This window comes from Urtica dioica, chromosome 9 (genome assembly GCF_054948205.1).
Source record: "Urtica dioica subsp. dioica isolate 48M chromosome 9, U.dioica_male_clone48M_v1_H2, whole genome shotgun sequence".
Classification (NCBI taxonomy): domain Eukaryota; kingdom Viridiplantae; phylum Streptophyta; class Magnoliopsida; order Rosales; family Urticaceae; genus Urtica; species Urtica dioica.
In genome coordinates this window covers 22,287,798-22,311,964 of record NC_142764.1, presented here as the reverse complement: position 1 = coordinate 22,311,964, position 24,167 = coordinate 22,287,798, and the positions used below count along the sequence as shown (strand labels likewise).

General features: G+C 35.2%; 3 protein-coding genes across 3 annotated transcripts; all 3 read left to right on the top strand.

The window, feature by feature from the left end:
- The first annotated feature begins 2,655 nt into the window (after positions 1 to 2,655).
- LOC149385848 (putative LRR receptor-like serine/threonine-protein kinase At1g51880) lies at positions 2,656 to 9,563 on the top strand. The gene is made up of 13 exons (XM_089626421.1): positions 2,656 to 2,740; positions 3,285 to 3,822; positions 4,158 to 4,639; positions 4,963 to 5,101; positions 5,222 to 5,293; positions 5,394 to 5,462; positions 5,557 to 5,625; positions 5,718 to 5,905; positions 7,677 to 7,939; positions 8,032 to 8,158; positions 8,245 to 8,307; positions 8,697 to 8,904; positions 8,982 to 9,563. Exons 1-13 carry the CDS (start codon positions 2,656 to 2,658, stop codon positions 9,397 to 9,399), a joined length of 2,721 nt encoding a protein of 906 aa, XP_089482547.1. The 3' UTR covers positions 9,400 to 9,563.
- A 919-nt stretch (positions 9,564 to 10,482) lies between these two features.
- LOC149385847 (uncharacterized) lies at positions 10,483 to 11,533 on the top strand. Its single transcript, XM_089626420.1, has 2 exons — positions 10,483 to 10,818; positions 11,393 to 11,533. The coding sequence occupies exons 1-2, from the start codon at positions 10,483 to 10,485 to the stop codon at positions 11,531 to 11,533; spliced, it is 477 nt and encodes a 158-aa protein (XP_089482546.1).
- An 8,036-nt stretch (positions 11,534 to 19,569) lies between these two features.
- On the top strand, positions 19,570 to 23,797 carry LOC149385846 (putative leucine-rich repeat receptor-like protein kinase At2g19210). The gene is made up of 9 exons (XM_089626418.1): positions 19,570 to 19,681; positions 19,788 to 20,346; positions 20,812 to 20,832; positions 20,936 to 21,420; positions 22,124 to 22,329; positions 22,442 to 22,568; positions 22,686 to 22,748; positions 22,888 to 23,104; positions 23,401 to 23,797. Exons 1-9 carry the CDS (start codon positions 19,570 to 19,572, stop codon positions 23,795 to 23,797), a joined length of 2,187 nt encoding a protein of 728 aa, XP_089482544.1.
- The last annotated feature ends 370 nt before the right edge of the window (positions 23,798 to 24,167 follow it).

Sequence of the window (24,167 nt, the reverse complement as noted above, 5' to 3'; positions counted from 1 at the left end):
ATCCGATTTAAAATAAACTCGTTATCCGGACCCGTTTATCCGATTTTTAGATCGGGTAACGTTTTACATGGCTAGATAACCATTAGATCATGATAATAATAATAATAAGCATGAAATTTCAATACTAAGTTTATTAATTTTTGTAGTGACATTTCAATACCAAGTTTATCAATTTTTTTTGTGGTGACTTTCTGATATAGTTTAGTGATGCAATGTTTATCAAATATTTTTGTGGTGCCTTTCTGATATAGTGCGGTGATGCAAATTTCCGTTGTAACTTGGGAAAGCATCTTCAACAAAGAAGAAGTCAAATACAAAAATGTAGAATGGTCTACTGTTTAGCTCATACAAACAAGAGGCCCATTAATTAACTAAAGTCCACGCTATGAAACATAAAAACTTTTCTTTGATGATATTATCTATATATATATATATATATATATATATATATATATATATATATATATATATATATATATACACGATCAATTTGTTTTATTTTTCTCTTGTTTCCTTTTTGGAAAGGTGAGACTGAAACAACTTGCGGCACAAAAAAAATTCCCAGTGAAGACTGAAATTTGGTACATACTATAGGAATTAATATAATAATTCCATTGACTAGACATATTCTGTCTTAATTGATCATCGATATTTTTCCTTTTCTATCTCTAGTTTGTCGTGTTACATTATGTAACTATATACACTTGGATTAGTTATTTAAACTTAACACAAATAGAAATAACAAAAAATTAGCCAATTAAGCCATCAAAACTAGAGAATTTTCTAATTAGCACACTTTTTGTAAATTTTAGGTAAATATACAATTCGATGACATGGTATCTTATAGATGATTTGGGCCTTCTAGAAATGTTCTTTTTAATTTTTACATTTTAATTTATATAATTTAAGCAATTTTAATTTGAATTTTGAATTTGAGCAGTTTGCGTTATTAATTATCAATTATTCACAAATCTTTATACTCTCTCTCTCTCTCTCTCTCCAAATAAAAAGAAGTTTTTTTTTTAGTTTCTTGGTCCGATCATCTTGGGTAAAAATTCACTCATCTCTGCTAATCAGGAACCACAACAGGAAGAACGACCATCTCCAATGATCTCGATGCTCTTCGGAGGATTTTTGACCCAGTCAGTTCTCATTTTTTTCGATCACCTCGTCTAGACTGGTAAGATAAGTTATGTGATAATCTATCTCGTTTTTTCTTTAATATGAATAAGTAATGAGTGTGGTTAGGGTTCTTGCATTTCGTAATTAATTGGTCTAAAAATGTAAATTTGACTACAAATCATGTAAATGTGTTTGATTCCTCTTTCGACTTTATTAAATTAATTTAAAATGAATTTTTTTATTTATTTCTATGGCCTGGAGCAAATCGCAGCGCGGAAGGTCATCTTCGTTGAACCTGATTGTCTGCGACGGAGAATCGGAGTCGGGACATGTCTCTTAAACCAGATTCAATATTAACGTTCAAAAATACGTACGTTGTAATTAGTAGTAAATAGTTTGCAAATAATAGATAATAAAGTTAATACATGTATCAAATATGGTGTACTTTTTTGTCCATTAATACTAAAAAAAATAATTTTTTTATAAGCTGACAATTCTTGAATTGTTGTATAAACATCTTATATATTAGCAAGTTGAGGTTTTTAATATGTGAGAAAAATTACGTTTAAAAATGTTCACTGCAAAAATATTTATTAAATACACGTTTATTAATATACAAGAAAAATAAATAAATAACCGAAAAAATGGTTAAAATGCAATATATAATAATTATCAAATTGATTCAGAATGTTACAAATATTGTTTAAAAAGTATTTGAAATATTAAATAACCCGTAATAAACGGAATAACTGAATAATCAACTTATTATTTTAATTATGAAAAAAAATAATCAACAAAAATGTAAATAATGAAATAATTAATTAACGTGTTTGGTGGATTTTATTTTCTCTTTATAAGAATTACTAATGAATACCCATTTAATTACAAAAAATTATAATGACGTTGGACGGGAATTTTGATAGGGTATTTTAGTCAATTTACACGTGTAAATAATAGGTCATGGTAGTTTATCAAAAACTTACTAAAAATTGACTAAAGTGTAAAACATAAATATAAATATGGTTATACATACCCTAAAAATAAAGAAGTTTGGATTTCTGATTTCAGTTAAGAACGTATTGGTAAAGCGTGTTTATTCTGTCACTTGGATCAATCAAGAAAATAAATTTGAGTCATTGACTTCAATTGTATGGCAGTAATTACTGATGTTAAAAAATTAATTTTCTTTTTCGAATTCTCCGGTACTCATCTTGACGCTATTTATTTATGAGCTAATATTGCATACAAGAAACTAGGAGGAATAATGCCGTGGTTCCTTACATAATCAGAATTTTTTTTATACAAAATTTATATAACTATCATTCCATGCCCATGCTTACGTATTTAGGAATTTAAAAGTTGAAGTCATATATTATCATCACAAACTATAATATATAGAGATTAGCGCATGTTAGGATGGCACACAATATTGGTAATCAGGATTACTTAATTAATGACACATATTATAAGTGTTATCTATAATAAGCCAAGACTAGCCAGGCCTAAGATTGTAAACAAAAGAGAGATTCAAAGATGAACTTCTCTAAGCATGCCTACCTTCTGATAGTGCAAGTTATCTTTATCCTTGCATTTTGGACTCGGGCTCAGTATCAATCAGGTTTGGTTATCTGTATATTATTTTTCAAGTACTTCTACATCATGATTCCTCTGTGAAATCAGCTTAACTACACAAATCAGTGTAATCGGGTTTTGTGAAATTAGCTTAACTACACAAATCAGTGTAATTGGGTTTTAGTCACCGATAATTTTTTAGACCCAAAATCTGTTGGTAATTTGATGCGTAATAAATAACCTCATAAACCTTATTAAGTACATCTATCTTCTAACTGGTAATTTTTACAACGGTGTTTTGTCCGTCGTAAAATCTCCGTCGTAGGATCTACAGTTTTAGTAGTGATCTTTTAAACCGCCATTATTTTTGTAGCTGTGCTCGTTTGACATTCGTGTACTTAATATTATAAAGTTTCATCTCAGAACAAATTAACAATGAGATTAGTTGCACGGGACATTCTAAATCTTATCAAGTCTTATATTGACGTGGAAATGATTATTTATTATATCATCCTATAATTTAACAATTATTTTTTATAATTCAAAACTTATTTAGGACAAATATATTTATTTTTTTAAATGAACAACAGGTTTCATTAGTATAGACTGCGGGAGCGAGGATGCGTATACGGACAAAGCAACGGGCATTAGTTACTCTTCAGACGTGGGCTTTATCGAAACCGGCGAAAACAGAGACATAGTGGATTACAAGTACATCGCTGATTCGCAACAGTTGAATCTTCGGAGCTTCCCTGAAGGAACCAGAAACTGCTATACTCTCAAACCAGAACAAGGCAAGGGTCACAAGTACTTGATCAGGGCAAAGTTCATGTACGGAAACTACGATGGAAATCTCAAAGCCCCGACTTTCGAACTGCACATTGGACCTAACCTATGGGACACCGTGATGGCATGGAATTCGTGGAGTCAACCTTATACGGAAATCATATATATTCCGTTATCTGATTCGATTGATGTGTGTCTAGTGAACATTGGGAAAGGAATTCCATTCATCTCGGCGTTAGAACTTCGGCCCATCAACGGTGAAATATATTTAACTGAGGCTGGAACGGCCCTATTTCTCTATAACCGATATGATTTATCTGCAGCCACAAATCAAACAATAAGGTTACAAGTTTACCCTAAATTTATATATGCATCCTATTCAACACTGTGTATTATGGTTAGACTAAATATTTAGAATGAATTTAAGTCCTTACATAGTTTTTCTTTCCAAAATTGAAAGACTAATTCTAGCACTTCTAGAGAAAATGATAATTAATAACATAGGACACAGTATGAATGGTTTCATACTAATATTAGTGGTTTGAAAGAAGTTTTCATACAGGCTAAAAAAGTGTTACAAGATTGGTAGTGATTTGTATAGAGCTTAACATATAAGAATTGCCTTTAGGTTTCAATAAATATAAATCTGATAATTTTCTCTTGATTTGTATCGTTAGGTACAAGGACGATCCCTATGACCGTTTGTGGTATCCCCTCAACTGGAAACCATCTATCAACATCTCTACAAATGAGGATTCCCTAACCAAGTCCGACTTCAAAGTACCATTTACAGTAATGAGCACTGCTTATACAGGAAACAAAACTACTGATTATGTCGAAATAGATTTCTCAAAATTAAATACCACCTCAAGGTATTTTTTCTACATGCACTTTGCGGAGCTTGAGAAGCTTACAACGGTACAAGCTAGAGAGTTCAACATATATGTCAATGACGATTTATGGTACGGCCCAGTTGGTCCTTCGTACTTGTACACGACCACCATTCGCAGCGGATCAGTTGGCGTAAAATCGGACAGCGAAGGAAAGTTAACAGTCTCGCTAAAAAACACCTACAGTGCAACTCTCGCACCGATAATAAATGCCATAGAGGTCTATGTGCTCATGGAGCTCCCACAACACGAAACTAACCATACAGACGGTATAAATTTCATCACAATGTCTTTTTCTTGTAGAAATTTTCAAACTTCTGATAGTACGTCCTTGGAACCAATATCGCATAAATTTAATAAATATTTCTTACTTTCTTTTACTATTGTTATCTTTATAAATTATTATAATTAAAAATATTTTATACAATGGTAAAAGAAAAAAAAAATATATTATGAGTAATTTATAAGAACAAAGCTGTACAATATATGTAAAATATATGTAAATGACAAAATCCTTCCTTATTCCTTTTTCTATTTCATTATTATAGTATTCATGTTACTTACTCTTATTGCTTTGATGATGACTCATTAGTGGAAGCTATCTCCAATGTCAAGTTGGTATACGGGTTGAAGATAATCGACTGGCAAGGTGATCCTTGTATCCCAAAAACTTATCGGTGGAGTGGTCTCAATTGCAGCTACAGCAATGACCAGCCAAGAATTGTTTCCTTGTATGTTTCCTCTCGTACTTTTAGACCAAATATTACATTTTGTCATTCTGTCTCACTCTCTCTCTTATAACTTTTTTTTTTTTTTTTGCTGCAAACTCTCTTATAACATTTAATCATAAGGAAATTGTCGTCAACTAATCTAACGGGAGAGATCGCACCGTCCATCGCCAATCTGTCCACGCTTGAGTATTTGTGAGGACATGTCAATCATTATCATCACAAAGTCAAACGTTAAGAAAGCCTTCGTGCTTTTTAGTGGACACAAACCTATAACATATGGTATTTATTTCAGGGATTTGTCAAACAACAAACTTGAAGGAAAAATACCCGAAGCTTTGGCTCATTTGCCATTAAAAGTTCTGTAAGTTCAGAGATGTTTCTTTTCTAAAAAAGTACATCGATTAACTAGTTAGAGAAGCAACAATTTCTCACAAGTTTTATCCGAGAATCTGCAGGAACTTGGAAGGAAACAACTTCACGGAAATCCCACAAGCACTATTATCAAAGAAAGATCTTGACCTAAGGTCAGCCTTGTTCAAAACATCCAATGCATGAGCTTGGCTAATAGTATTTATATTTTCTCGGGATGAATACTAATTAAGTGTATGTACATCAGAATTGATGAATACCTATGCATCATGAATAGTACTAAATGTTCATCAGTCCAATCCCATCCAAAGAAGAACAATGTTGTTATCCCAGTCGTCGCGTCACTCGCTGGGGGGATTCTAGTATTGCTTATTATATTGGTAGTAGTCTGGAACCTCAAGATTAGGAGAAAGCGAAATGTTACAAACATTAGAGGTAATCATTCTTTTCATGAATATATTGCAACTTATATTAATATTGTATTCTATATATATAACTTACCACACCGATATACCGGATATTTATACTAATGAATCATAATCGATTATAGCAAAATATAATTTGAAACTAGTTCCACAAAAATAGAAAAAATAGTCGAGCACTCAATCCTTTTAACATTATCGACATCATTTAAAACAGAAAAATGGTACAAAATAGTCATTTCAAATTTTCGGCATAGTCAAAGTTACGTTATCAAATATTTTTCGACACCAAGATTAAATTTGTTAACAATTATTTTAAACAATGTATCATTTCAAAAATATTATTCCTAAGATTAATTTTGTTTTAAAAATAGAGTAATTATATAGACTAAACCACTTGAAACGTGAAAATTGCAATCTATCCAACGTTTCAGCTAAGTTTCAAACATAGCCACAATTGATGACGTGACTTTTATTAGTCATTTAACAATTTACATGTTTATCCTTTGTTTAAAAGTCGGCTGAATATCTCGCCTATTTATTTTGGTTTATTTTCGTTTATTTATTACACGTATAAATAAAAAAATAATGAAAATTTATTGACGATTCACAAGTTACTTATTTTAATCAATATTTAATTTGTTTCTTATATTATATTCATTAATGATTTTCCTTTTAAATATTCAAATTTGAATTCAAGCGTGTACTAAGCCTGATGATGTTGTTGACTTTCTTATTAGTAGGACTCAAACGTTGGCTACTGTTTTATTTTCACTCATTTAAACCACACAAGGGTATATTCGATATTTCATAGTCGTAAATTTCAGTAAATGGCTAGATTAAAAAATTTACCAAACGTGGGCTAGATCTTAAATACCATGTTTCAAAAAGGCTACGTTGCTAGTTTGCCCTTAAAAATATGATAACTACACATTTTGGGTATTCTGCAAATTATTAACTTTAAATCTGCTATTTAGTCAAATCACCATTTAAAAACAAATGTTTCATAAAAACCGCCATCATTTAAATTCTATGGTTAAAGATAAAAATTATTATATACCAAACAAGGTATAATTTCAATAAAGAAAAATTATCCATTAAAATATGAATTAAAGACGTAATTTGTGTACTAAATATGGTTGATAAAATATAACTCAGTTACAGTGTAAAGTTGATTCGATTTATAAAGTATAAAGAAATTACAAATATTATATGTGGTTTATAAAATATAGTCAGAGATAAGATGTCGCACAATTTAGAGTCAATTTATGCGAGAATCTGTTTCGATAAACCACACTTAACAAAACAATGTTCCGTGTGAAGATAAACTACATGAATATTGATTTTATAAAAAAAAAATTAGGTAACTAGCCAACTAAAACGTCTGAGATTGCTATATAACCAACGTTTCATAAATTTTAAGCACAAACATGATGTGACATTCCTGGTTTGTCATTTCATTGAAATAAAATGGTGGGTTATTTACGTCAATTTATGCGTGTGAATACATGAACGTGGCTATTTACCAAAGATTTACGAAACGTTGACTATTTAGTGTGAAACTGTAAATATTATTATATACCTAATAGACCTTCTTTTATCAACCAAAAGATATAATCATATATTATTGTGTTTATCGTAATAATGATAAGGTAGAGCCGGAAAAACTTCTTGTATGTAGATATCCTTTCAGATTTGTCGGTCACAAGCCGTTAGTCTCTTTGATCTTTAAGGTTTTTTGTTTATAATAACCACTGGCTAATTCAAGATATGGTCCATTGTAGTTGAATGCGCGAACAGAAGAACTTCAGGTAGTGCAGTCCAGAATATTTTAAGGGAGGAGAGAAAAGACGACAATGGGGCATTTGAATCTAAAAACAAACAGTTTACATACTTGGAAATCACAGACATAACGAATAACTTTCAGAGAGTTTTAGGCGAAGGTGGTTTTGGAAAGGTTTACCATGGTTTCTTGAATGGCAAGGATGTAGCCGTGAAGATGCTTTCATCTCCATCTATTCAAGGCCACAGACAGTTTAACACAGAGGCATGTTAATTATATATATACATATATTCTCAGATAATATACAAATTCATTGAATGAAACTGAGAAATATACGGCGATGTCTCACATTGCAGATAAAGCTTCTCCTGAGAGTTCATCACAAAAACTTGACTACGCTAGTCGGCTATTGCAATGAAGAAGCAAACGTTGGACTAATCTACGAGTACATGGCCATGGGAAATTTGCGGTCACATATTGCAGGTAAGCCAAGTAGATTGAACTCATCAACTTCTTTAATATGTCGTGATCGGTGTTGGACTTATGCTCACTTTATGTCTTATTTACAGGCAATAGCAAAAGCTTCTTGAATTGGGAAGACAGACTTCGAATAGCAATAGATACCGCACAAGGTTTACAATTTTCGCACCATTTAAAAGTTCCTAACATAGGGGTTTCAAAAACGAATTTTTTAAAAGTTTCCTGCCAGTTTTTTATTTTTTATTTTGAGTTTTGTTCTATATTTTGAGATACCTAATTCCATCTTAATTTCCTTTCGTATATTTTGTTTTTGAAGATGCAATTTCAGCAGAATGACTGTCTGTAATCCTTGCATCCTTATTTGATCAATTCAATTTTTTAAAGAATAAGTAAATAATCTTTTCATTTTCTATCTTTCCTATAACCTAACCTACATAACCGAACAAGATTTAAACGATCAATGATCGATATACTCATCGTTGATAATAGGTTTTGAAATGGAATCGATGAATCTTTACACATAAATTTTATAAAATTGCAGGAATAGACTACCTTCATAATGGCTGTAAGCCACCAATAATTCACCGAGACGTCAAGTCCACGAACATATTGTTGAATGAGGTGTACCAAGCAAAGCTAGGTGATTTTGGACTTTCAAAGATTTTTCCATTGGATGGTGGAAATCGTAATACTGGAACTCTTGGAATAACCACAAGCGTTGCTGGTACTCCGGGATATCTCGACCCCGAGTAAGTACTATTGACTAAAAAATACAATACTTAAAGCTGGTAATTAATTGGAAATTGAGAACATATTGCTTTGGCAGGTACTACATTACAAACTGGTTGAATGAGAAAAGTGATGTGTATAGCTTCGGGGTAGTTCTATTGGAGATAATTACAGCCCGACCTGTGCTGGCAACAACCCCAGAAAATAACCACATTATTCAACGTGTAAGCTCTATGCTTGCAATGGGAGACATTACGAATATTCTCGATCCGAGGCTCGAGGGATTTTGTGATATAAACACTGTTTGGAAAGCACTTGAAATAGCCATGGCTTGCGTATCGCGAACTTCAAAAGATAGGCCAATAATGAGCCGTGTGAGCACCGATTTGAAGGAATGTTTGACGGTGGAATTGGCTCGAAAGGATCAACGCGGTGTGCGAGACCTGTCAAAAGATTCGTCGGTTGAGATGTTTTCACGGATTATGGTTTCTGAATATAGCCCAAGCGCTAGGTAAAGATAATCAAAACACCGAAGGGGATGAATGCTTACAGAAACTTTTGTGTTGAAGTTTGTTTGAATAAATAATCGTGACATCGCTTCAGCTGTGCAATGTTGTAAAGGATAAGTTTTTGAGTGCTCTAAACTTGTTTTGAATAAGCGTTTTACAACAAGATTTCATTTTCATGCGTTAATCAAATTCTTGTGCTTATTATTATGTAATCAATGATCATACAGAAAACATTCATAATTGCAATATAGATTAATGTTTAGACTACCAAAGCTATTAATTCATTCTCTGTTCATGGATAAAAATAAGGGTAATTTAGCAAAATAGCCAACTAAAATGTTGAGAATTGCTAAATAGCCAATGTTTGGTAAATATTATGTAAATAACCAATTTTATATATTTACAAACGTAAATATTAAGTAAATAATCACTGACATATCAAGTCACGTCATCATTTATGACTATTTACCTAATATTTACCAAACCTTGGCTATTTAGCAATATCAAACGTTTAAGTTGACTATTTTTCTAATTTTTTTGTAAAAAAAAACTATTAGCAGTTATCGTTAGAAAAAAAGTGTCTTGAAATAATTGTTAGAAACATTAGTACTTTATTAAAAATCAAGAGATGATGGTTATGGTGAATAATTAAACTTGATTTTGGGTTATAATATTTGGGCCTAATTATTTCTAGTTGTAGTTTGGGCTTTTAGTATTTTGGGCTTAGTTAAGTGGTCATATTATCTAGAATATTCTTGATATGCCTATAGAGCTTAGAGAAAATAAATTCTAGAATAATCTTGTAATATCTAGGATAGGTATTAATAAGGAGAATTCTCTAGAAAAAGTTGTATCTAGAGATTTTCATAGACTAGTATAAGTAAGGATGTAATCCTACACTTTTGTATCAAGCCAAAAAATAAAAAGTTCTATTTTCTACAAAGAAATTCTCCACCTCTCTACTTTATACCCAAGCCTCCAAATTTCTAAACATTTTCCCTAAACACCCAAAATATCTAAACACTTTCTCCACCAACCCAAAACTTCCTTCCAACAAAGTGGTATCAGAGCTACAAGATCTTCCTAAAGATGGCGAATAGCGGTGTTCCCTTCCAAGTCCCTATGCTCACGAAGAGCAACTATGATAACTGGAGTCTTAGAATGATGGCTCTCCTTGGTGCACACGACGTGCGGGAGATAGTCGAGAAAGGCCACGCTGATCCGGAGAACGAAGGTAGTCTATCTCAAACTCAAAAGGATAGTTTGAGAGACTCAAGGAAGAGAGACAAGAAGGCTCTCTGTATAATCTACAAAGGGTTAGATGAAGACACGTTTGAGAAGATCTCGGGAGCAAAGTCGGCCAAAGAAGCTTGGGAGAAGCTTCGAACGTTGCTTTCGGAGATGAATCAAAGGTGGCGATGCAAGGTAAAGGAAACATTCTCATTCGATTTAGGAATGGCGATCATCAATTCATTTCCAATGTCTACTACGTGCCAAGCATGAAGAGCAACATCTTGAGCCTAGGACAACTCTTAGAGAAAAGTTATGATATTCGATTGAAAGATAGTAACATTTCAATAAGAGACGATGCGAACATATTCATTGCTAAGGCGCCGATGACAAGAAGTAGGATGTTCATCCTCAACATTCAAAATGACGTCGCATAATGTCTCAAGATGTGCTACAAGGAGGATTCGTGGCTTTGGCATCTTCGATTTGGTAATCTCAACTTTTGAGGATTGGAGCTGCTCTCCAAGAAGGAAATGGTCAAAGGATGGCCCTCCATCAGCCACCCAAATCAAGTCTGTGAAGGATGTCTACTCGGAAAGCAATTCAAAATGAGCTTTCCAAAGGAGTCAAGCTCAAGAGCTCAGAAGCCGTTGGCACTCATACACACAGATGTGTGCGGTCCGATCAAGCTAAGATCACTTGGTAAGAGTAACTACTTCCTCTCTTTATTGATGATTATTCAAGAAAAACATGGGTATACTTCTTGAAGGAGAAATCCGAAGTGTTTGAGAACTTCAAAAACTTCAAAGCCCATGTTGAGAAGGAAAGTGGTCTTGTGATCAAAGTCATGAGATCCGACCGAAGAGGAGAGTTCACTACAAACGAGTTCCAGAAGTTCATATGGAATTGATGGATCCTACGTACGTGGTGAGTATTGGAGTAAAAAAGTTATGTTTTAGTTTGTGTTGTTGACTACTCAAGATTTCCATTGGTGGACATTCTCAGCTTGAAATAGATTTTACTTGCAAGGTTAGTTTCTAAGGTACTTTTTGTGTGTCGATGTGATATGTGTCCTGAGAAGAAGATCGGGCGTGAAAGTGGTGACATTTCGTGCCCAAGATCATCTTAGGATGTAGCCGAAGTTTACTATTTTGATTAATATTGTGAATTATTTCAGCCGCTGAGCAAAGTGCCTTGGATGTAGGGGCTTAATCATAGAACCGAATTACTAAATCTTGTTGATCCAGTTTTACGCACTTGTTACCTTCTGAATTTCAATACTATAACTGGTAATCATGAGTTTTTCAACTATAGCTCAATATGTACTTCGTACAATCACCTATGAACAAATTGGCGGGAAAGTATCGGGTGCGACAAAGTCGCACCCAATGCTCTTTTACCCGCCTTTTCCACGGATTTTGGTGATATTTTAGGTGCGACTTTAGGTGCGGAAAGTCGCACCGAAATGTCGCACCCGAAAGTCAAGACTTTTGGGTGCGACTTTTCGCACCCAAGACTTTTAGGTGCGGACTTTCGGGTGCGGAAATGTCGCACCCAAAGTCGCACCTAAAGATATCTTTGGGTGCGAAAATTGACTTTTGGGTGCGAAACAAGTCGCACTCAAAGGTCTTTTTTGTACTAGTGTAGTTAAATAGCCAATTATAAGTAATGAATTTATAAAATAGCAAAGGCTCGTATAAAATTAGTAAAATATACAAAACCATTTGAATACTAGGTGTTATATATATATATATATATATATATATATATATATATATATATAATATATATATATATATAAATTATTTGATCTGTTAATAAATTCAGAGGTCAGAATTGTAAAGACGATAAAAATGGAACTAAAATCCACTGTTTTTTTTGTGTCTCTCTTGGTGTCCCTCAAATCAAAATAAATTATTCCAATCATATTAATTTATTTTTAAATAAATATAAATTTATAATTAAATAAAATGATGATGTGACTTATTTTGATTGGAAGGACACAAAGGGAGACAACAAAAAAAGTCAGATGATCCGGATTCGTAAAAATGTTGAAAAACCTAGTTTTTTTAGGATTGCTTAAAACTTATAGCTCTGAATATTTTTTTTTATCGAATCATTTTAAATGGCTATTTTCAAATGTATAATTAGACATATGCATATATATATATATATATATATATATATATATATATATATATATATATATATATATATATATACAACCATGGATTAAAATGTCGCCGAAAATCGAGGAAAGTCGCCGGGAAAGTCGTTGCCGGAGTGACAGCGACCGACGACAGGGAGAAAGCTCGTTTCGTCGTTTGTTGTCATTGGATTTTCGGCGAAAACGAAAAGCCGTTTCCATGGATTTTCGGCCGTCCACGAGCAGCGTGTTTTCCACACTTTTCCGGTGACAGTCGGTGAAAATCGGGGCGAAAGTTCGGTGTTTTTTTTTTTTTTTTCCGAAAACTCAGAATTTGTTTTCCTTGATTTGGTTTGTAAAATGATTTTTTTTAACATAATTTCCTTCATTAAAGTTGTTTTAAATGTTGTGATCTATGATATATATTTTTTCCAGATTTTTCTGACACTTCTGGCGAACCAGCATTTTTCCGGCGAACCACCATTTTTTCCGGCGACATTTTTTTTGTGTCTTTTTCTGTTTTCAACTTATGACTGAAATAAAATTTTTTGAATTATTGATATGAAATTGTTGGAATATTTATTAATTGAAATGTAATTGTGATCGTGTGAAATGAATTGAAATGTTGATAAAGAAATGTTGGAATGTGATTGTGTGATATTAATTGAAATGAGTTATGAGCTTAATTTAGAAAAAATAAAATGAAATAAAATAAGAGGCTTAGCTATAAATGGAACATTTTAGTCTTAAACTATTTTTTAGAATAAGATGATCATTAACAATGAATTTTGCAAATATATATGTTTTAAATTTGAACTACATTTATATATATATATATATATATATATATATATATGTGTGTGTGTGTGTGTGTGTGTGTGTGTGTGTGTGTGTGTGTGTGTGTGTGTGTGTGTGTGTGTGTGTGTGTGTGTGTGTGTCTGTTTGTTTCGCCTTTTCCACAATTTTTCCGTTCTGTTTTCTATCGGCATGACGATTTTCCGTAAATCAGGAAGCTCGAAAAGGCAACGAAAACGGCATTTTTTTTCCTTGTATATAACTATCATTTGTGGCTTTCAATTTTTTTTATTATTTTACGGAAAATTTAAAGGCTAAGACAATAATGCATTTAGGTACAGACTAGATTAATATCTATAAAAGGAGCGTCTGAGTTGAGAAAGGTAGGCAAACACTATAACCTGTGATGTTGATGGGATTGCTGGTGTGTCAATGTGGTTTCAGGTAAAGGCTCAGTAATAACCTCAGGGATAGGGACATGTATAGGTGAGGTAATTTGGTGAGCTGGTGAAATTCCTGGATCAAGTGGAGTACCTGCATCAGAAGAACCACATGTGGATGGACACAACAATTCGTGCCTACATTGCTGCTGATCAATCAAAGGTATAAAATTGAAAGATGGAAGGACAACAGTTTCAGGTTGAGACACTAAATTTTCAGAATTGGGAAAGAGTGTGAGATAAGGAAACTGTTGTTCATTGAAGACTGCATTCCTGGTTATATACAGTCTCCCTGAAGGATGGAGACATTTATATCCTTTGTGAAGAGGGCTATAACCAAGAAAAAGACATTTTGCTGACCTGAATTGAAGTTTATTTGTGTTGTATGGTCTTAAATGTGGGAAGACAGAACAACCAAAGACTTTTAAGAACGAATAGTCAGGTGACTTGTTGAACAAGGTTTTAAAAGGACTTGAACCACCTAAGACATCTGTTGGCAAGGTATTTATAACAAAACAAGCAGAAGAGAAAGCATCAAACCAAAACATAACAGGCATGTGAGCTTGAGCAAGCATTGTAAGTCCAAGCTCAACAATGTGTCTATGTTTTCTTTCTACTCGACCATTTTGACCGTGCACATGAGGACAAGAATGTCTAAATTGGATACCATGATCTTTCAGAAAAGACTCAAAGACACGAAATTCACCACCTCAATCACTTTGAACAGCACAGATAGATGTGTTTAGACATTTTTCTACAAATTTCTTAAAATATTTGAAAACATTTAGAGCTTCTGATTTGAGGGCCAGAGGATATATCCAGGTGAATCTAGAGAAATCATCAATGAAACTAATTTAGTATTTGTGACCCTGTGAAGACACATGAGGTGATGGTCCCCATAAATCAGTATGTACGAGTTGTAGGGGCTTTGTAGCTCTAGAATTTGACAGTTTGAAAGGCAAAGAATGACTTTTTCCATACTGACAAGCATCACAAAACAATTCATTTTCATTTATTGAACTGTGAAGATTACATTCCTTCAAGACACTTGTTACAACTTTATTTGATGCATGACACAAACGTCTGAAACTGATCAGCAATACTGCTGAGAAAACACTGAGAAACATGAAAAACAGATTTGACACTTTTTGGACTCTGACTGACAGACACTGGAGCAGTTTGACATGAGGAATTTTTTGACATTTGATCATTATCAGCAGCTTCAGGCCTTGTCAAGAGGTAAAGTCCATTTTCAAGTGTTCCCTGAAGAAGTTCCACACCTGTTCTCAGATCCTTCACAAGACAAGAGTCAGGATAAAATTCAATTGAGACATCATTTTCTGAGGTGAATTTTGAAACACTAATCAGGTTTTTCTTTATGTCATGGACTCTTAGCACATTTTTCAATCTAATGGTTTTGTTTCTAGTCTTTCCTAAGACAGTTGAACCAATATGAGTAATACTCAAACGTTTACCATTACCAACCATGAGCTTTTCCTTTCCTTTGTAGGATGAGTTGATGTTCAGGCTGTCTAACTCAGAGGTAACATGGTTTGTAGCACCGGAATCCATGTACCATGTCGGATCCATCACTGTCTCTGATCCAGCAAAGAAGGCACTTTTGTCTTGAGCTTGACATTGTGGAGTCTGAGCACTTGATTGAGTTGACACTGGCTGATGTGGAGCTCTCATTTCCACATGGCTTTGCTGACTCAGACGCTCCTCTAATAACCCCTCTCAAGTGAAACGGGGACTCTTTCACGTGCAACTTGTTCTTCAATTTCTGGAACCTCTTGACAGACAAACCTTTTGTCAACACATCAGTTGTTTGTTCTAGTGTAGGAACATATCTGATCTCTAGCTGTTTCTGTGTAACCATATCTCGTATGAAGTGAAGATCAATCTCTACGTGTTTAGTTATTGCGTGGAAAACTGGATTAGCCGCCATAGCTGCTGCTCCTAAATTATCACACCAAATTACTGGTTGTTGATACAGCTCAGTAGAGAGTTCTTTCAGTAGAGATTTTATCCATAGTATTTCTGCGGCAACATGGACTAAAGCTCGATACTCTGCTTCAGTGCTTGACCTGGCTACCACTCCCTGCTTTCTTGAGCTCTAAGATACCAAACAACCGGCAAAGAACACACAGTATGCACTAGTTGATCGTCTGTCATCAGGGCAGCTTGCCCAATCTGCATCAGCAAATGATATGAGAGACAATTGCTTGGTTGGCCTCAGCGTTATACCATGTGTAATGGTTGCCTTCAGATACTTCAGCACTCGTTTGCAGGCTTGCCAATGTATCTCAGTAGGACTTTGTACAAACTGACTCAGTTTGTTCACTATGTATGCAACATCAGGCCTCGTGATAGTGACATATTGTAAGGCTCCAATGACACTCATGTACTGGTAAGGTTGTTCCATTGGCTCCCACTCTTCCTTGGACAGAGTGGAGTTTGGAGCCGCTGGGGAAGAGCATGGCTTGACATCAGTCATGTTGAGACGCTTCAGTAAATCACCAATGTACTTCGACTGAGTTAAGTAAAATCCTGAGGAGTCTCTATACACTTCCACCCCAAGAAAGTGGTGTAAGGCACCAAGTCTTTTTAGAGCAAACTCACAGTTCAGATCACATATGAGTTTCTCAATGGCTTGATCACTATTTCCAGTCAAGAGGATATCATCCACATACACCAACAGAAGGAGATAGACTTGACCTTTGTTGAAGATGAATAATGAAGTATCTGATCTTGAGTTGGTGAACCCCCTCTGCAGCAATGCAACTCGAAGTCTATCAAACCACGCACGTGGTGCTTGTTTGAGGCCATACAAGGCTTTCTTGAGTTTGCACACGTGATCAGGGAACTGTGGATTGACAAATCCGAGTGGTTGGTGCATGTAAACGTCTTCAGTCAGTACACCATTCAAGAATGCGTTGTTGACATCAAGCTGTTGAACTGGCCATCCATGATACACTGCTAAGGTGAGCAGAACACGCACTGTACATGGCTTGATCACTGGACTGAAGGTGTCTGAAAAGTCTACGCATGGAGTCTGAGAGAAGCCTTGTGCAACTAGCCGGGCTTTATGTCGCTGAAGAGAGCCATCAGAGTTATATTTGAGTTTGAACACCCACTTATTCCCAACTACATGTTGTGATGATGTAGATGGAACAAGTGACCAAGTGTCATTCTCATACAGGGCTTGCAGTTCTGCATTCATGGCCTGTGTCCATTGTGGATCTGAAAGAGCCTGAGATACTGATTCTGGTTCAACTGGGCCTAGGTTAAGGCCTAGAGGATGCTTGGCAACATGAAGGACCTTAGGTTTGTAGATACCTGCCTTTGATCTAGTGGTCATGTTATGGTTATTTATGGTCACTGGTACAATTTGTGCAGTTTCAGGTGAGTTAGGATTGGTCTGTTCTGAGTTGACTGGGAGATGGCTGAGTTGATGTTCAGGCTGTCGAACTCAGAGGTAACATGGTTTGTAGCACCGGAATCCATGTACCATGCCGGATCCATCACTGTCTCTGATCCAGCAAAGAAGGCACTTTTGTCTTGAGCTTGACGTTGTGGAGTCTGAGCACTTGATTGAGTTGACACTGGCTGATAGGACTCATCAAGTCTGTGCCAACATGCTGAGGCAATGTGGCCTTGTTTGTTGCAAATTTGGCATGTAGGTCTACCATTTCCTCGAGCACCAGATCCGCGTCCTCTACCAGATCTGCCTCTTCCAGATCGTCCTCTTCCACGTCCATCAACATAGTTAGCACTCGCTCCTTGAACACTCACCTCAAGAATGGCATTTTGTTGCTCAATTCTTGTCTCATGAGACAATGCCATTGCAAGAACTTCTTGCACGGTGAGTTCTGATCCACAGCTTTGATCTCCTTGGAAACGGTTGCTGATCATCGCCACAATCACGTCATACTCCGTCGGTAATCCCATGAGGATCGACATGATCAGATCATCCTCAGGTACATCGCTACCAGCTAGGTAGAGTGAATCAGCGATACTCTCCATTTTGGCAAAGTAGTCCGAGATCGACATGTTACCTTTCTTCGTTGACTGAAGTTGGAGCTTAAGCGGCATAACGCGCGCCTTTGAATGAACTGCGAATCGGCTTTCAAGCGCACACCACATTCCTCGAGCGGTGTTGATTCGCGTCACCGATCTGAGGATCGTCGTGGACAACGATGAGAGTAGCCAGCTGAGAAGTAGCTGATCTTCTCTGTTCCAGCGATCAAACTCAGAGTTTCGATGAAGCTCCTTTGTTCCTTCTGCGTTGATGACTTCGTTGAACTCTGGTGGACACACCTTCGTTCCATTGATGAAGCCTTGCAGATTATGGCCATTGATTGCTGGCAACACCTGTGATCTCCAGACAGAGTAATTGTCTCTATCGAGCTTGACAGAGATCGCTGTGTTGAGAGTCGGAGTGAATTGCGAGCTTAGGCCTGATCTTTGCGACAGATCGTTGATTTGCGATGGCGACGAAGACGAAGATTCGAACGCCATTTTTGAATGCTCTGATACCAAGATAGAGAATGAAGAAGTTGTGTTTTGATCTAGAGAGAAAATCTTCTCTGATGAGTTTGTATTTTATTGCATATCATAGTCTTGATTCATTGTATAAATACAGAGTACGAGGGTTACAATTGCATAACTGAATTCAGTTATCAATCTCAACTAACTCTACACTTGTCCTTAGCTGATTGGCTGATGTGGAGCTCTCATTTCCACATGGCTTTGCTGACTCGGACGCTCCTCTAATAATATCATACATCCTTCATAGAACATGGTTCCACTTACAAAACTATTTTAATAAAAAATAACATCTGAAGCTGTCAACTTTCTCCATTCTTTATTATTATTTGATTTTTTCTCTTTGAGATATTCTTTATATCGTTTTCATATTATATTTCTTTTTCTCCTCTGTTCAACAGTCCTTTCTTTTTCAATACAAAGTCAATGAATTTTAGTACCAGAAATAAAGACAACAAACACAAAAGTAGGTCTCACTCACGTGTAAGCCACACGTATCCATTGATACTTGATATAATTGGATATAGCATTTGCCAACTCTGATTCCGAACTAATTTATTTTCATTTTGTGTCGATATTCGCTTCTTTGGCTGTTTCTACTAAAGGTCCACTAGAGTTTAAAAAAACAGTTTTGTCGAGTTTCAAAGCGATTTTTCTTGAATACTTCTTTTTAGCTAGGTCAAGCCTTGACTTAGTAAAGCTCCATGTAATAAAACAGGCTATCGTTACCATTAGCAAGTTGGTACCTTTTTTTTTTTTTTTGCTATTTTCTATATAAAAAAGTAAATCTTAGCATGCTTCTTTAAATAATCTATACATTTCATGATGAGAAGAAACAAATAAAGGAAGAAAAAACAGATAAAATAAAAAGAGTGTCTAGACATAAGACTATCTAGTTATGTACTGCGTCTAAATTTTATAATCACAAAGGAATCCAAAACTTTCAACAGCAGGCTGCTTCGTTAGAAAATTATTTGTCGATAAATAATTGACTGCTACAGGAGAGTTCTTGCAGACATGGCGATTTTATCTGCAGGCTATCTTTTTTCGTTAACGATTACTTCTTCAACAATTCTTGTATTGTTCCTAGTTCAATCAGCTTTCAGCCAAGCAAATCGGAACCTATTAGGTTAATTATGATACTCATGAGCATACTACTTACTTATCATGCGTTTGATGAAAATTATATATGCTCTCATGTATTTATTGCTTATAAACTTGGCCAATTTTTTCAGGTTATATAAGTATTGACTGTGGAATACCAGCTGGCTCAAACTACACGGACAAAACAACGGGCATATACATATCCGATGCAAATTTCACAAAATCCGGCGAAAACAGAGACATATCATCGGAAAACGAACAACGGACCAAAGTAAAGCAGCTCTGGAACGTTCGGAGCTTCCCGGGAGGAAAAGGAAACAGAAGCTGTTACACCCTCAAACCCGAGTCAGGGAAGAACGCTCAGTACTTGATTCGGGCAAGGTTTATGTATGGAAACTACGACAACACAGCCAGTAAACCACAGTTCGACCTTTATCTTGGAGAAGACTTTTGGGATTCAGTAGTCATTGAGTATGCGGATACTCTGGTGGACAAGGAAATAATATTCCATCTATTGTCGGACACCATAGACGTTTGTTTGGTCAACACGGGTAACGGCGAACCGTTCATATCCGCGTTAGAGCTCAGGCCTTTAGATACCAACATTTACAAGAGTCGTAATGGGACAGGACTGCAACTTTTCCAGCGATACAATTTCGGTCCGCCAAGCGAAGAACGATACGGGATAAGGTCAGAAACTAATCTCTCTCTCTCTCTCTCTCTCTCTCTCTCTCTCTCTCTCTCTCTCTCTCTCTCTCTCAGCCCCTTAACATATTAGAGTCAAATTGATAATCTGAAGAAAAACAAAAATATTAAAAGTTAACTGTAAATCAGAATTAGATGTTGTGTTGTGAAGTAAAAAAAATAAAAAATAAAAAATCATGGAAAAAAGTGGAAACTTGTTTCGATATGGTTGAAAACATTCAGGAAAGATTTCATGGAAAATTGAAAGTTAAGGAGACAAAGAAATTATACCCCTGAAAGGTAGGTAAATGATATCTTGCACATGTACAATCTTCCTAGGCATTTTTATTTTTCACAAAATATTATTAAGGGAAAATAACAATATGTATGTATATATATATATATATATATATATATATATATACATATATGTTGTCTCTTAAATTTTCATTTCAATAATCTTTACTGCAGCTTTCTTCACCAAAAGAAAGGGTAAAAAAATTACTAACTTATTTTTAATAATTATCTGCTGTATTTTCTAGGCTTCAAACATAACCAAGCAATTTTTTCAATCAATGCATGTGTATATTAATAGATATGAAGACGATTATTACGATCGGATATGGTCGACCTTGAACACATCACCATTGGAACCACTGAAGACAGACAAGAACCCGAACACGAGGAATGAGTACAAACTACCTAAAGAAGTAATAAACACTGCATTCACAAACACAAGCGCTGATGGTGACAGTTTGGTATTCAATTGGAGGCCTCCAAATAGAACTTGCCCGTATTATTTCATCATGCACTTTGCCGAACTTGAAGATCTCAGAGGAGACGAGTCTAGAAATTTCGACGTCTATATTAACGGCACTCTGTGGTCCTCGGGATCCAACCTTCTGAAACGTAACTCTGACCCAGTTTCCGTGTCCACACAAACATCTAAGCCAGAAATCGCTCTGGATGGCGACGGAATGCTTCGGGTTTCGATCAACAAAACCAGGAACTCAACACGGCCACCACTTATTAACGCCATGGAGATTTTCATGGTCAAGGAAATACCTCATCAGTCATATCGTGAGCATGATATATAAATTATATCTATATGTATAGATATAAATTATATCATTATTATAAATTTCTAACCTTTTTTTTTGTCTTCCTTTTTAATGACAAATCCAACCGACAGAAATCTCTAACGTCCCTGAAACTCCTCTGAATCCAAATCCAACTCCAACTCCAACTCCTTCCACTCCCAAAAATAAGAAGAATGTACTTTGGGTACTTGTTGTGCCGTTTGTTGCTGTCATTTCATTAGCTGATGTGGCATTAGTCACCTGGTGCAGAAGAAGAAGAAGAAGAAGTAAAGTCAATACATTAGGTACGGATAGCCCATATAAACAAATAATTATATTAATTTTTATGCCATTTTAATTGATTTTAGAAAGGAATAAATGCGACTTTTAGTGTATAGTACGTTGTGAAGATATTCTATTTATTTAAGTCCTCTAATCAGTCGCCTATAAGTTATTGGTCGCTTGAATAATAATGACAAGATAGAAAAAAAAAAAAAAGAGCTCGAGAAATATCTACTGATTATTAAATCAATTTAGCCGGTAGAGTGTAATTTTATTTCTTAAAAAACCCCAATAACAGAGACTACAAAGGTTATTTCTTCATTAAAAATAAATCCTACATTACCATTTCATGTCCTTGTTTCGTACATACTTTTCCCTGACAAAGTCAACATCGACGTTGTTTGCATTTTAATATATTGCAGAAACTAACATCGAGAGAGGGTCAAATTATTTGAGAAGACAAGAATTCGGGTATTCAGATATTAAGAGAATGACTAACGACTTTGAAAGACTGTTAGGAGAAGGTGGATTTGGAAAGGTTCACCACGGCTACTTTAATGGCACTGAAGTTGCGGTTAAGACCCTTTCTTCATCATCCATTCAAGGGCATAGAGAATTTATCGCCGAGGTATAGATCATTGTTTCTTTAGTGCACACACGAAATATCAATTAAGTATGTTCTTATAACCGTAACTTTTGTTCAACGACATTTGATTAATGAATTTAAACTATATTTACAGCTGAAACTATTGCTTACAGTCCACCATAAGAACATTACAGTGTTTGTTGGATATTGCAATGATGGAGCCAATATTGCTCTCGTCTATGAATATATGGCAATGGGAAACTTGCGTTCGCTTCTTTCAGGTTATTTTTTCCCGTGATCTCATAAGGAAAAATATGTATCAGTATGCCTTTACATAAAATTATTATGTATATGAGAAAAAAATGGATTCTCATCATTTTATGATCATGAACGTGTAGGTAAAACAAATACAGTGCTCAGCTGGGAAGACAGGCTTCGAATAGCAATAGACTCAGCTCAAGGTCAGATATAGTGATCTCAAATATGGATGGACAATTATACCTATTTATTTCAAGTTTGCTAATTGCATATGGATGGATCTAAATTAATTAGCATACTTATGGATCAAAATTACATATTTATTTACCACTTTGATTGTAGGCTTGGAGTATTTGCATAGTGGCTGCAAGCCGCCAATAGTTCACCGCGATATCAAGCCCTCAAACATCTTGTTGACACAAGGGCTCCGAGCCAAGTTAGCCGATTTTGGCTTGTCCAAAATTTTCCCAAATGAGGTTCATACCGATCTAGATTTGAGCGGGGATGTACTTGGTATATCAACTGCTGTCGTTGGAACTCCCGGATATCTTGACCCAGAGTAACTACTAATCTCCATATATTAGACTTCCACATAAAAATATTAAGGTCTTGTTTGGTAAAAAAAATATATTTAAAGAATAAAATTAGCTGAGGGTTATAATGCTCTATGAATGACATTTTAAGTCATTTATGTGATGAGAGGAATAAGCCATGACTTTTCGAAAAAGTTGATAGATCTCATTCACTTTCAACATGTTCACAACACTCTATAAAAACAAAAGTCACAATGCTCTTTTGATCTAAACATTGCGTTTGATTGTGTTAAATTTAACTCCTTTATATTATGTGATTTAGGTACTATGGGTCAAACTGGCTGAATGAGAAGAGTGATGTTTACAGCTTCGGAGTTGTATTGTTGGAGATTATCTCGGGGCAACCCGTTCTAACACGAACTCGAGATAATGTACATATAGTTAAATGGGCTGTTTCATTGGTTGCAAAAGGAGACATCGAAAGTATTATGGACCCAATGATGCAAGTATGTTATGATGCTGACATGGCATGGAAAGTTGTTAACATTGCGGTGTCTTGTGTGGCACGAAGTTCCAGTGATCGACCAACCATGAACCGTGTAGTCCTGGAACTTAAGGATTGTTTGTCAACAGAGTTAAGTATTCCAAAGGACGTCTCAGAAGAGGTTGAATCAAAAGATACTTCTTCTTCTGATATTATCTCAGAGCTTAATCCATAGGCAAGGTAGTTTTACGAACTAATTATGTACATGAAAGATATTTGGCCGGTATTGAATTAAGTTTGTTATAACTAGGTTTCCTGTTTTTTACATTAAATTTTGACATGCACACGAAAAACGTGTGCATCTAATTACATTTTGTTAGTATGCCATTAATACTAATTGGTTTGATGTCGCGCATTTGGTTTAATTCTTGTTTTAATGAAATCTTGAACTAAAGACCGGTTTGTGTTACTAGAGACCAAATGCCACGCGCGCGTGGAGTTTTATCAACGATGATTGGGATATAAGATTTAGGATGGGGTTAAAACAGACGAAACATGTGAGATTAGAATCATCGCTGGCAATAATGGGGCTAGAAAAGCTCACT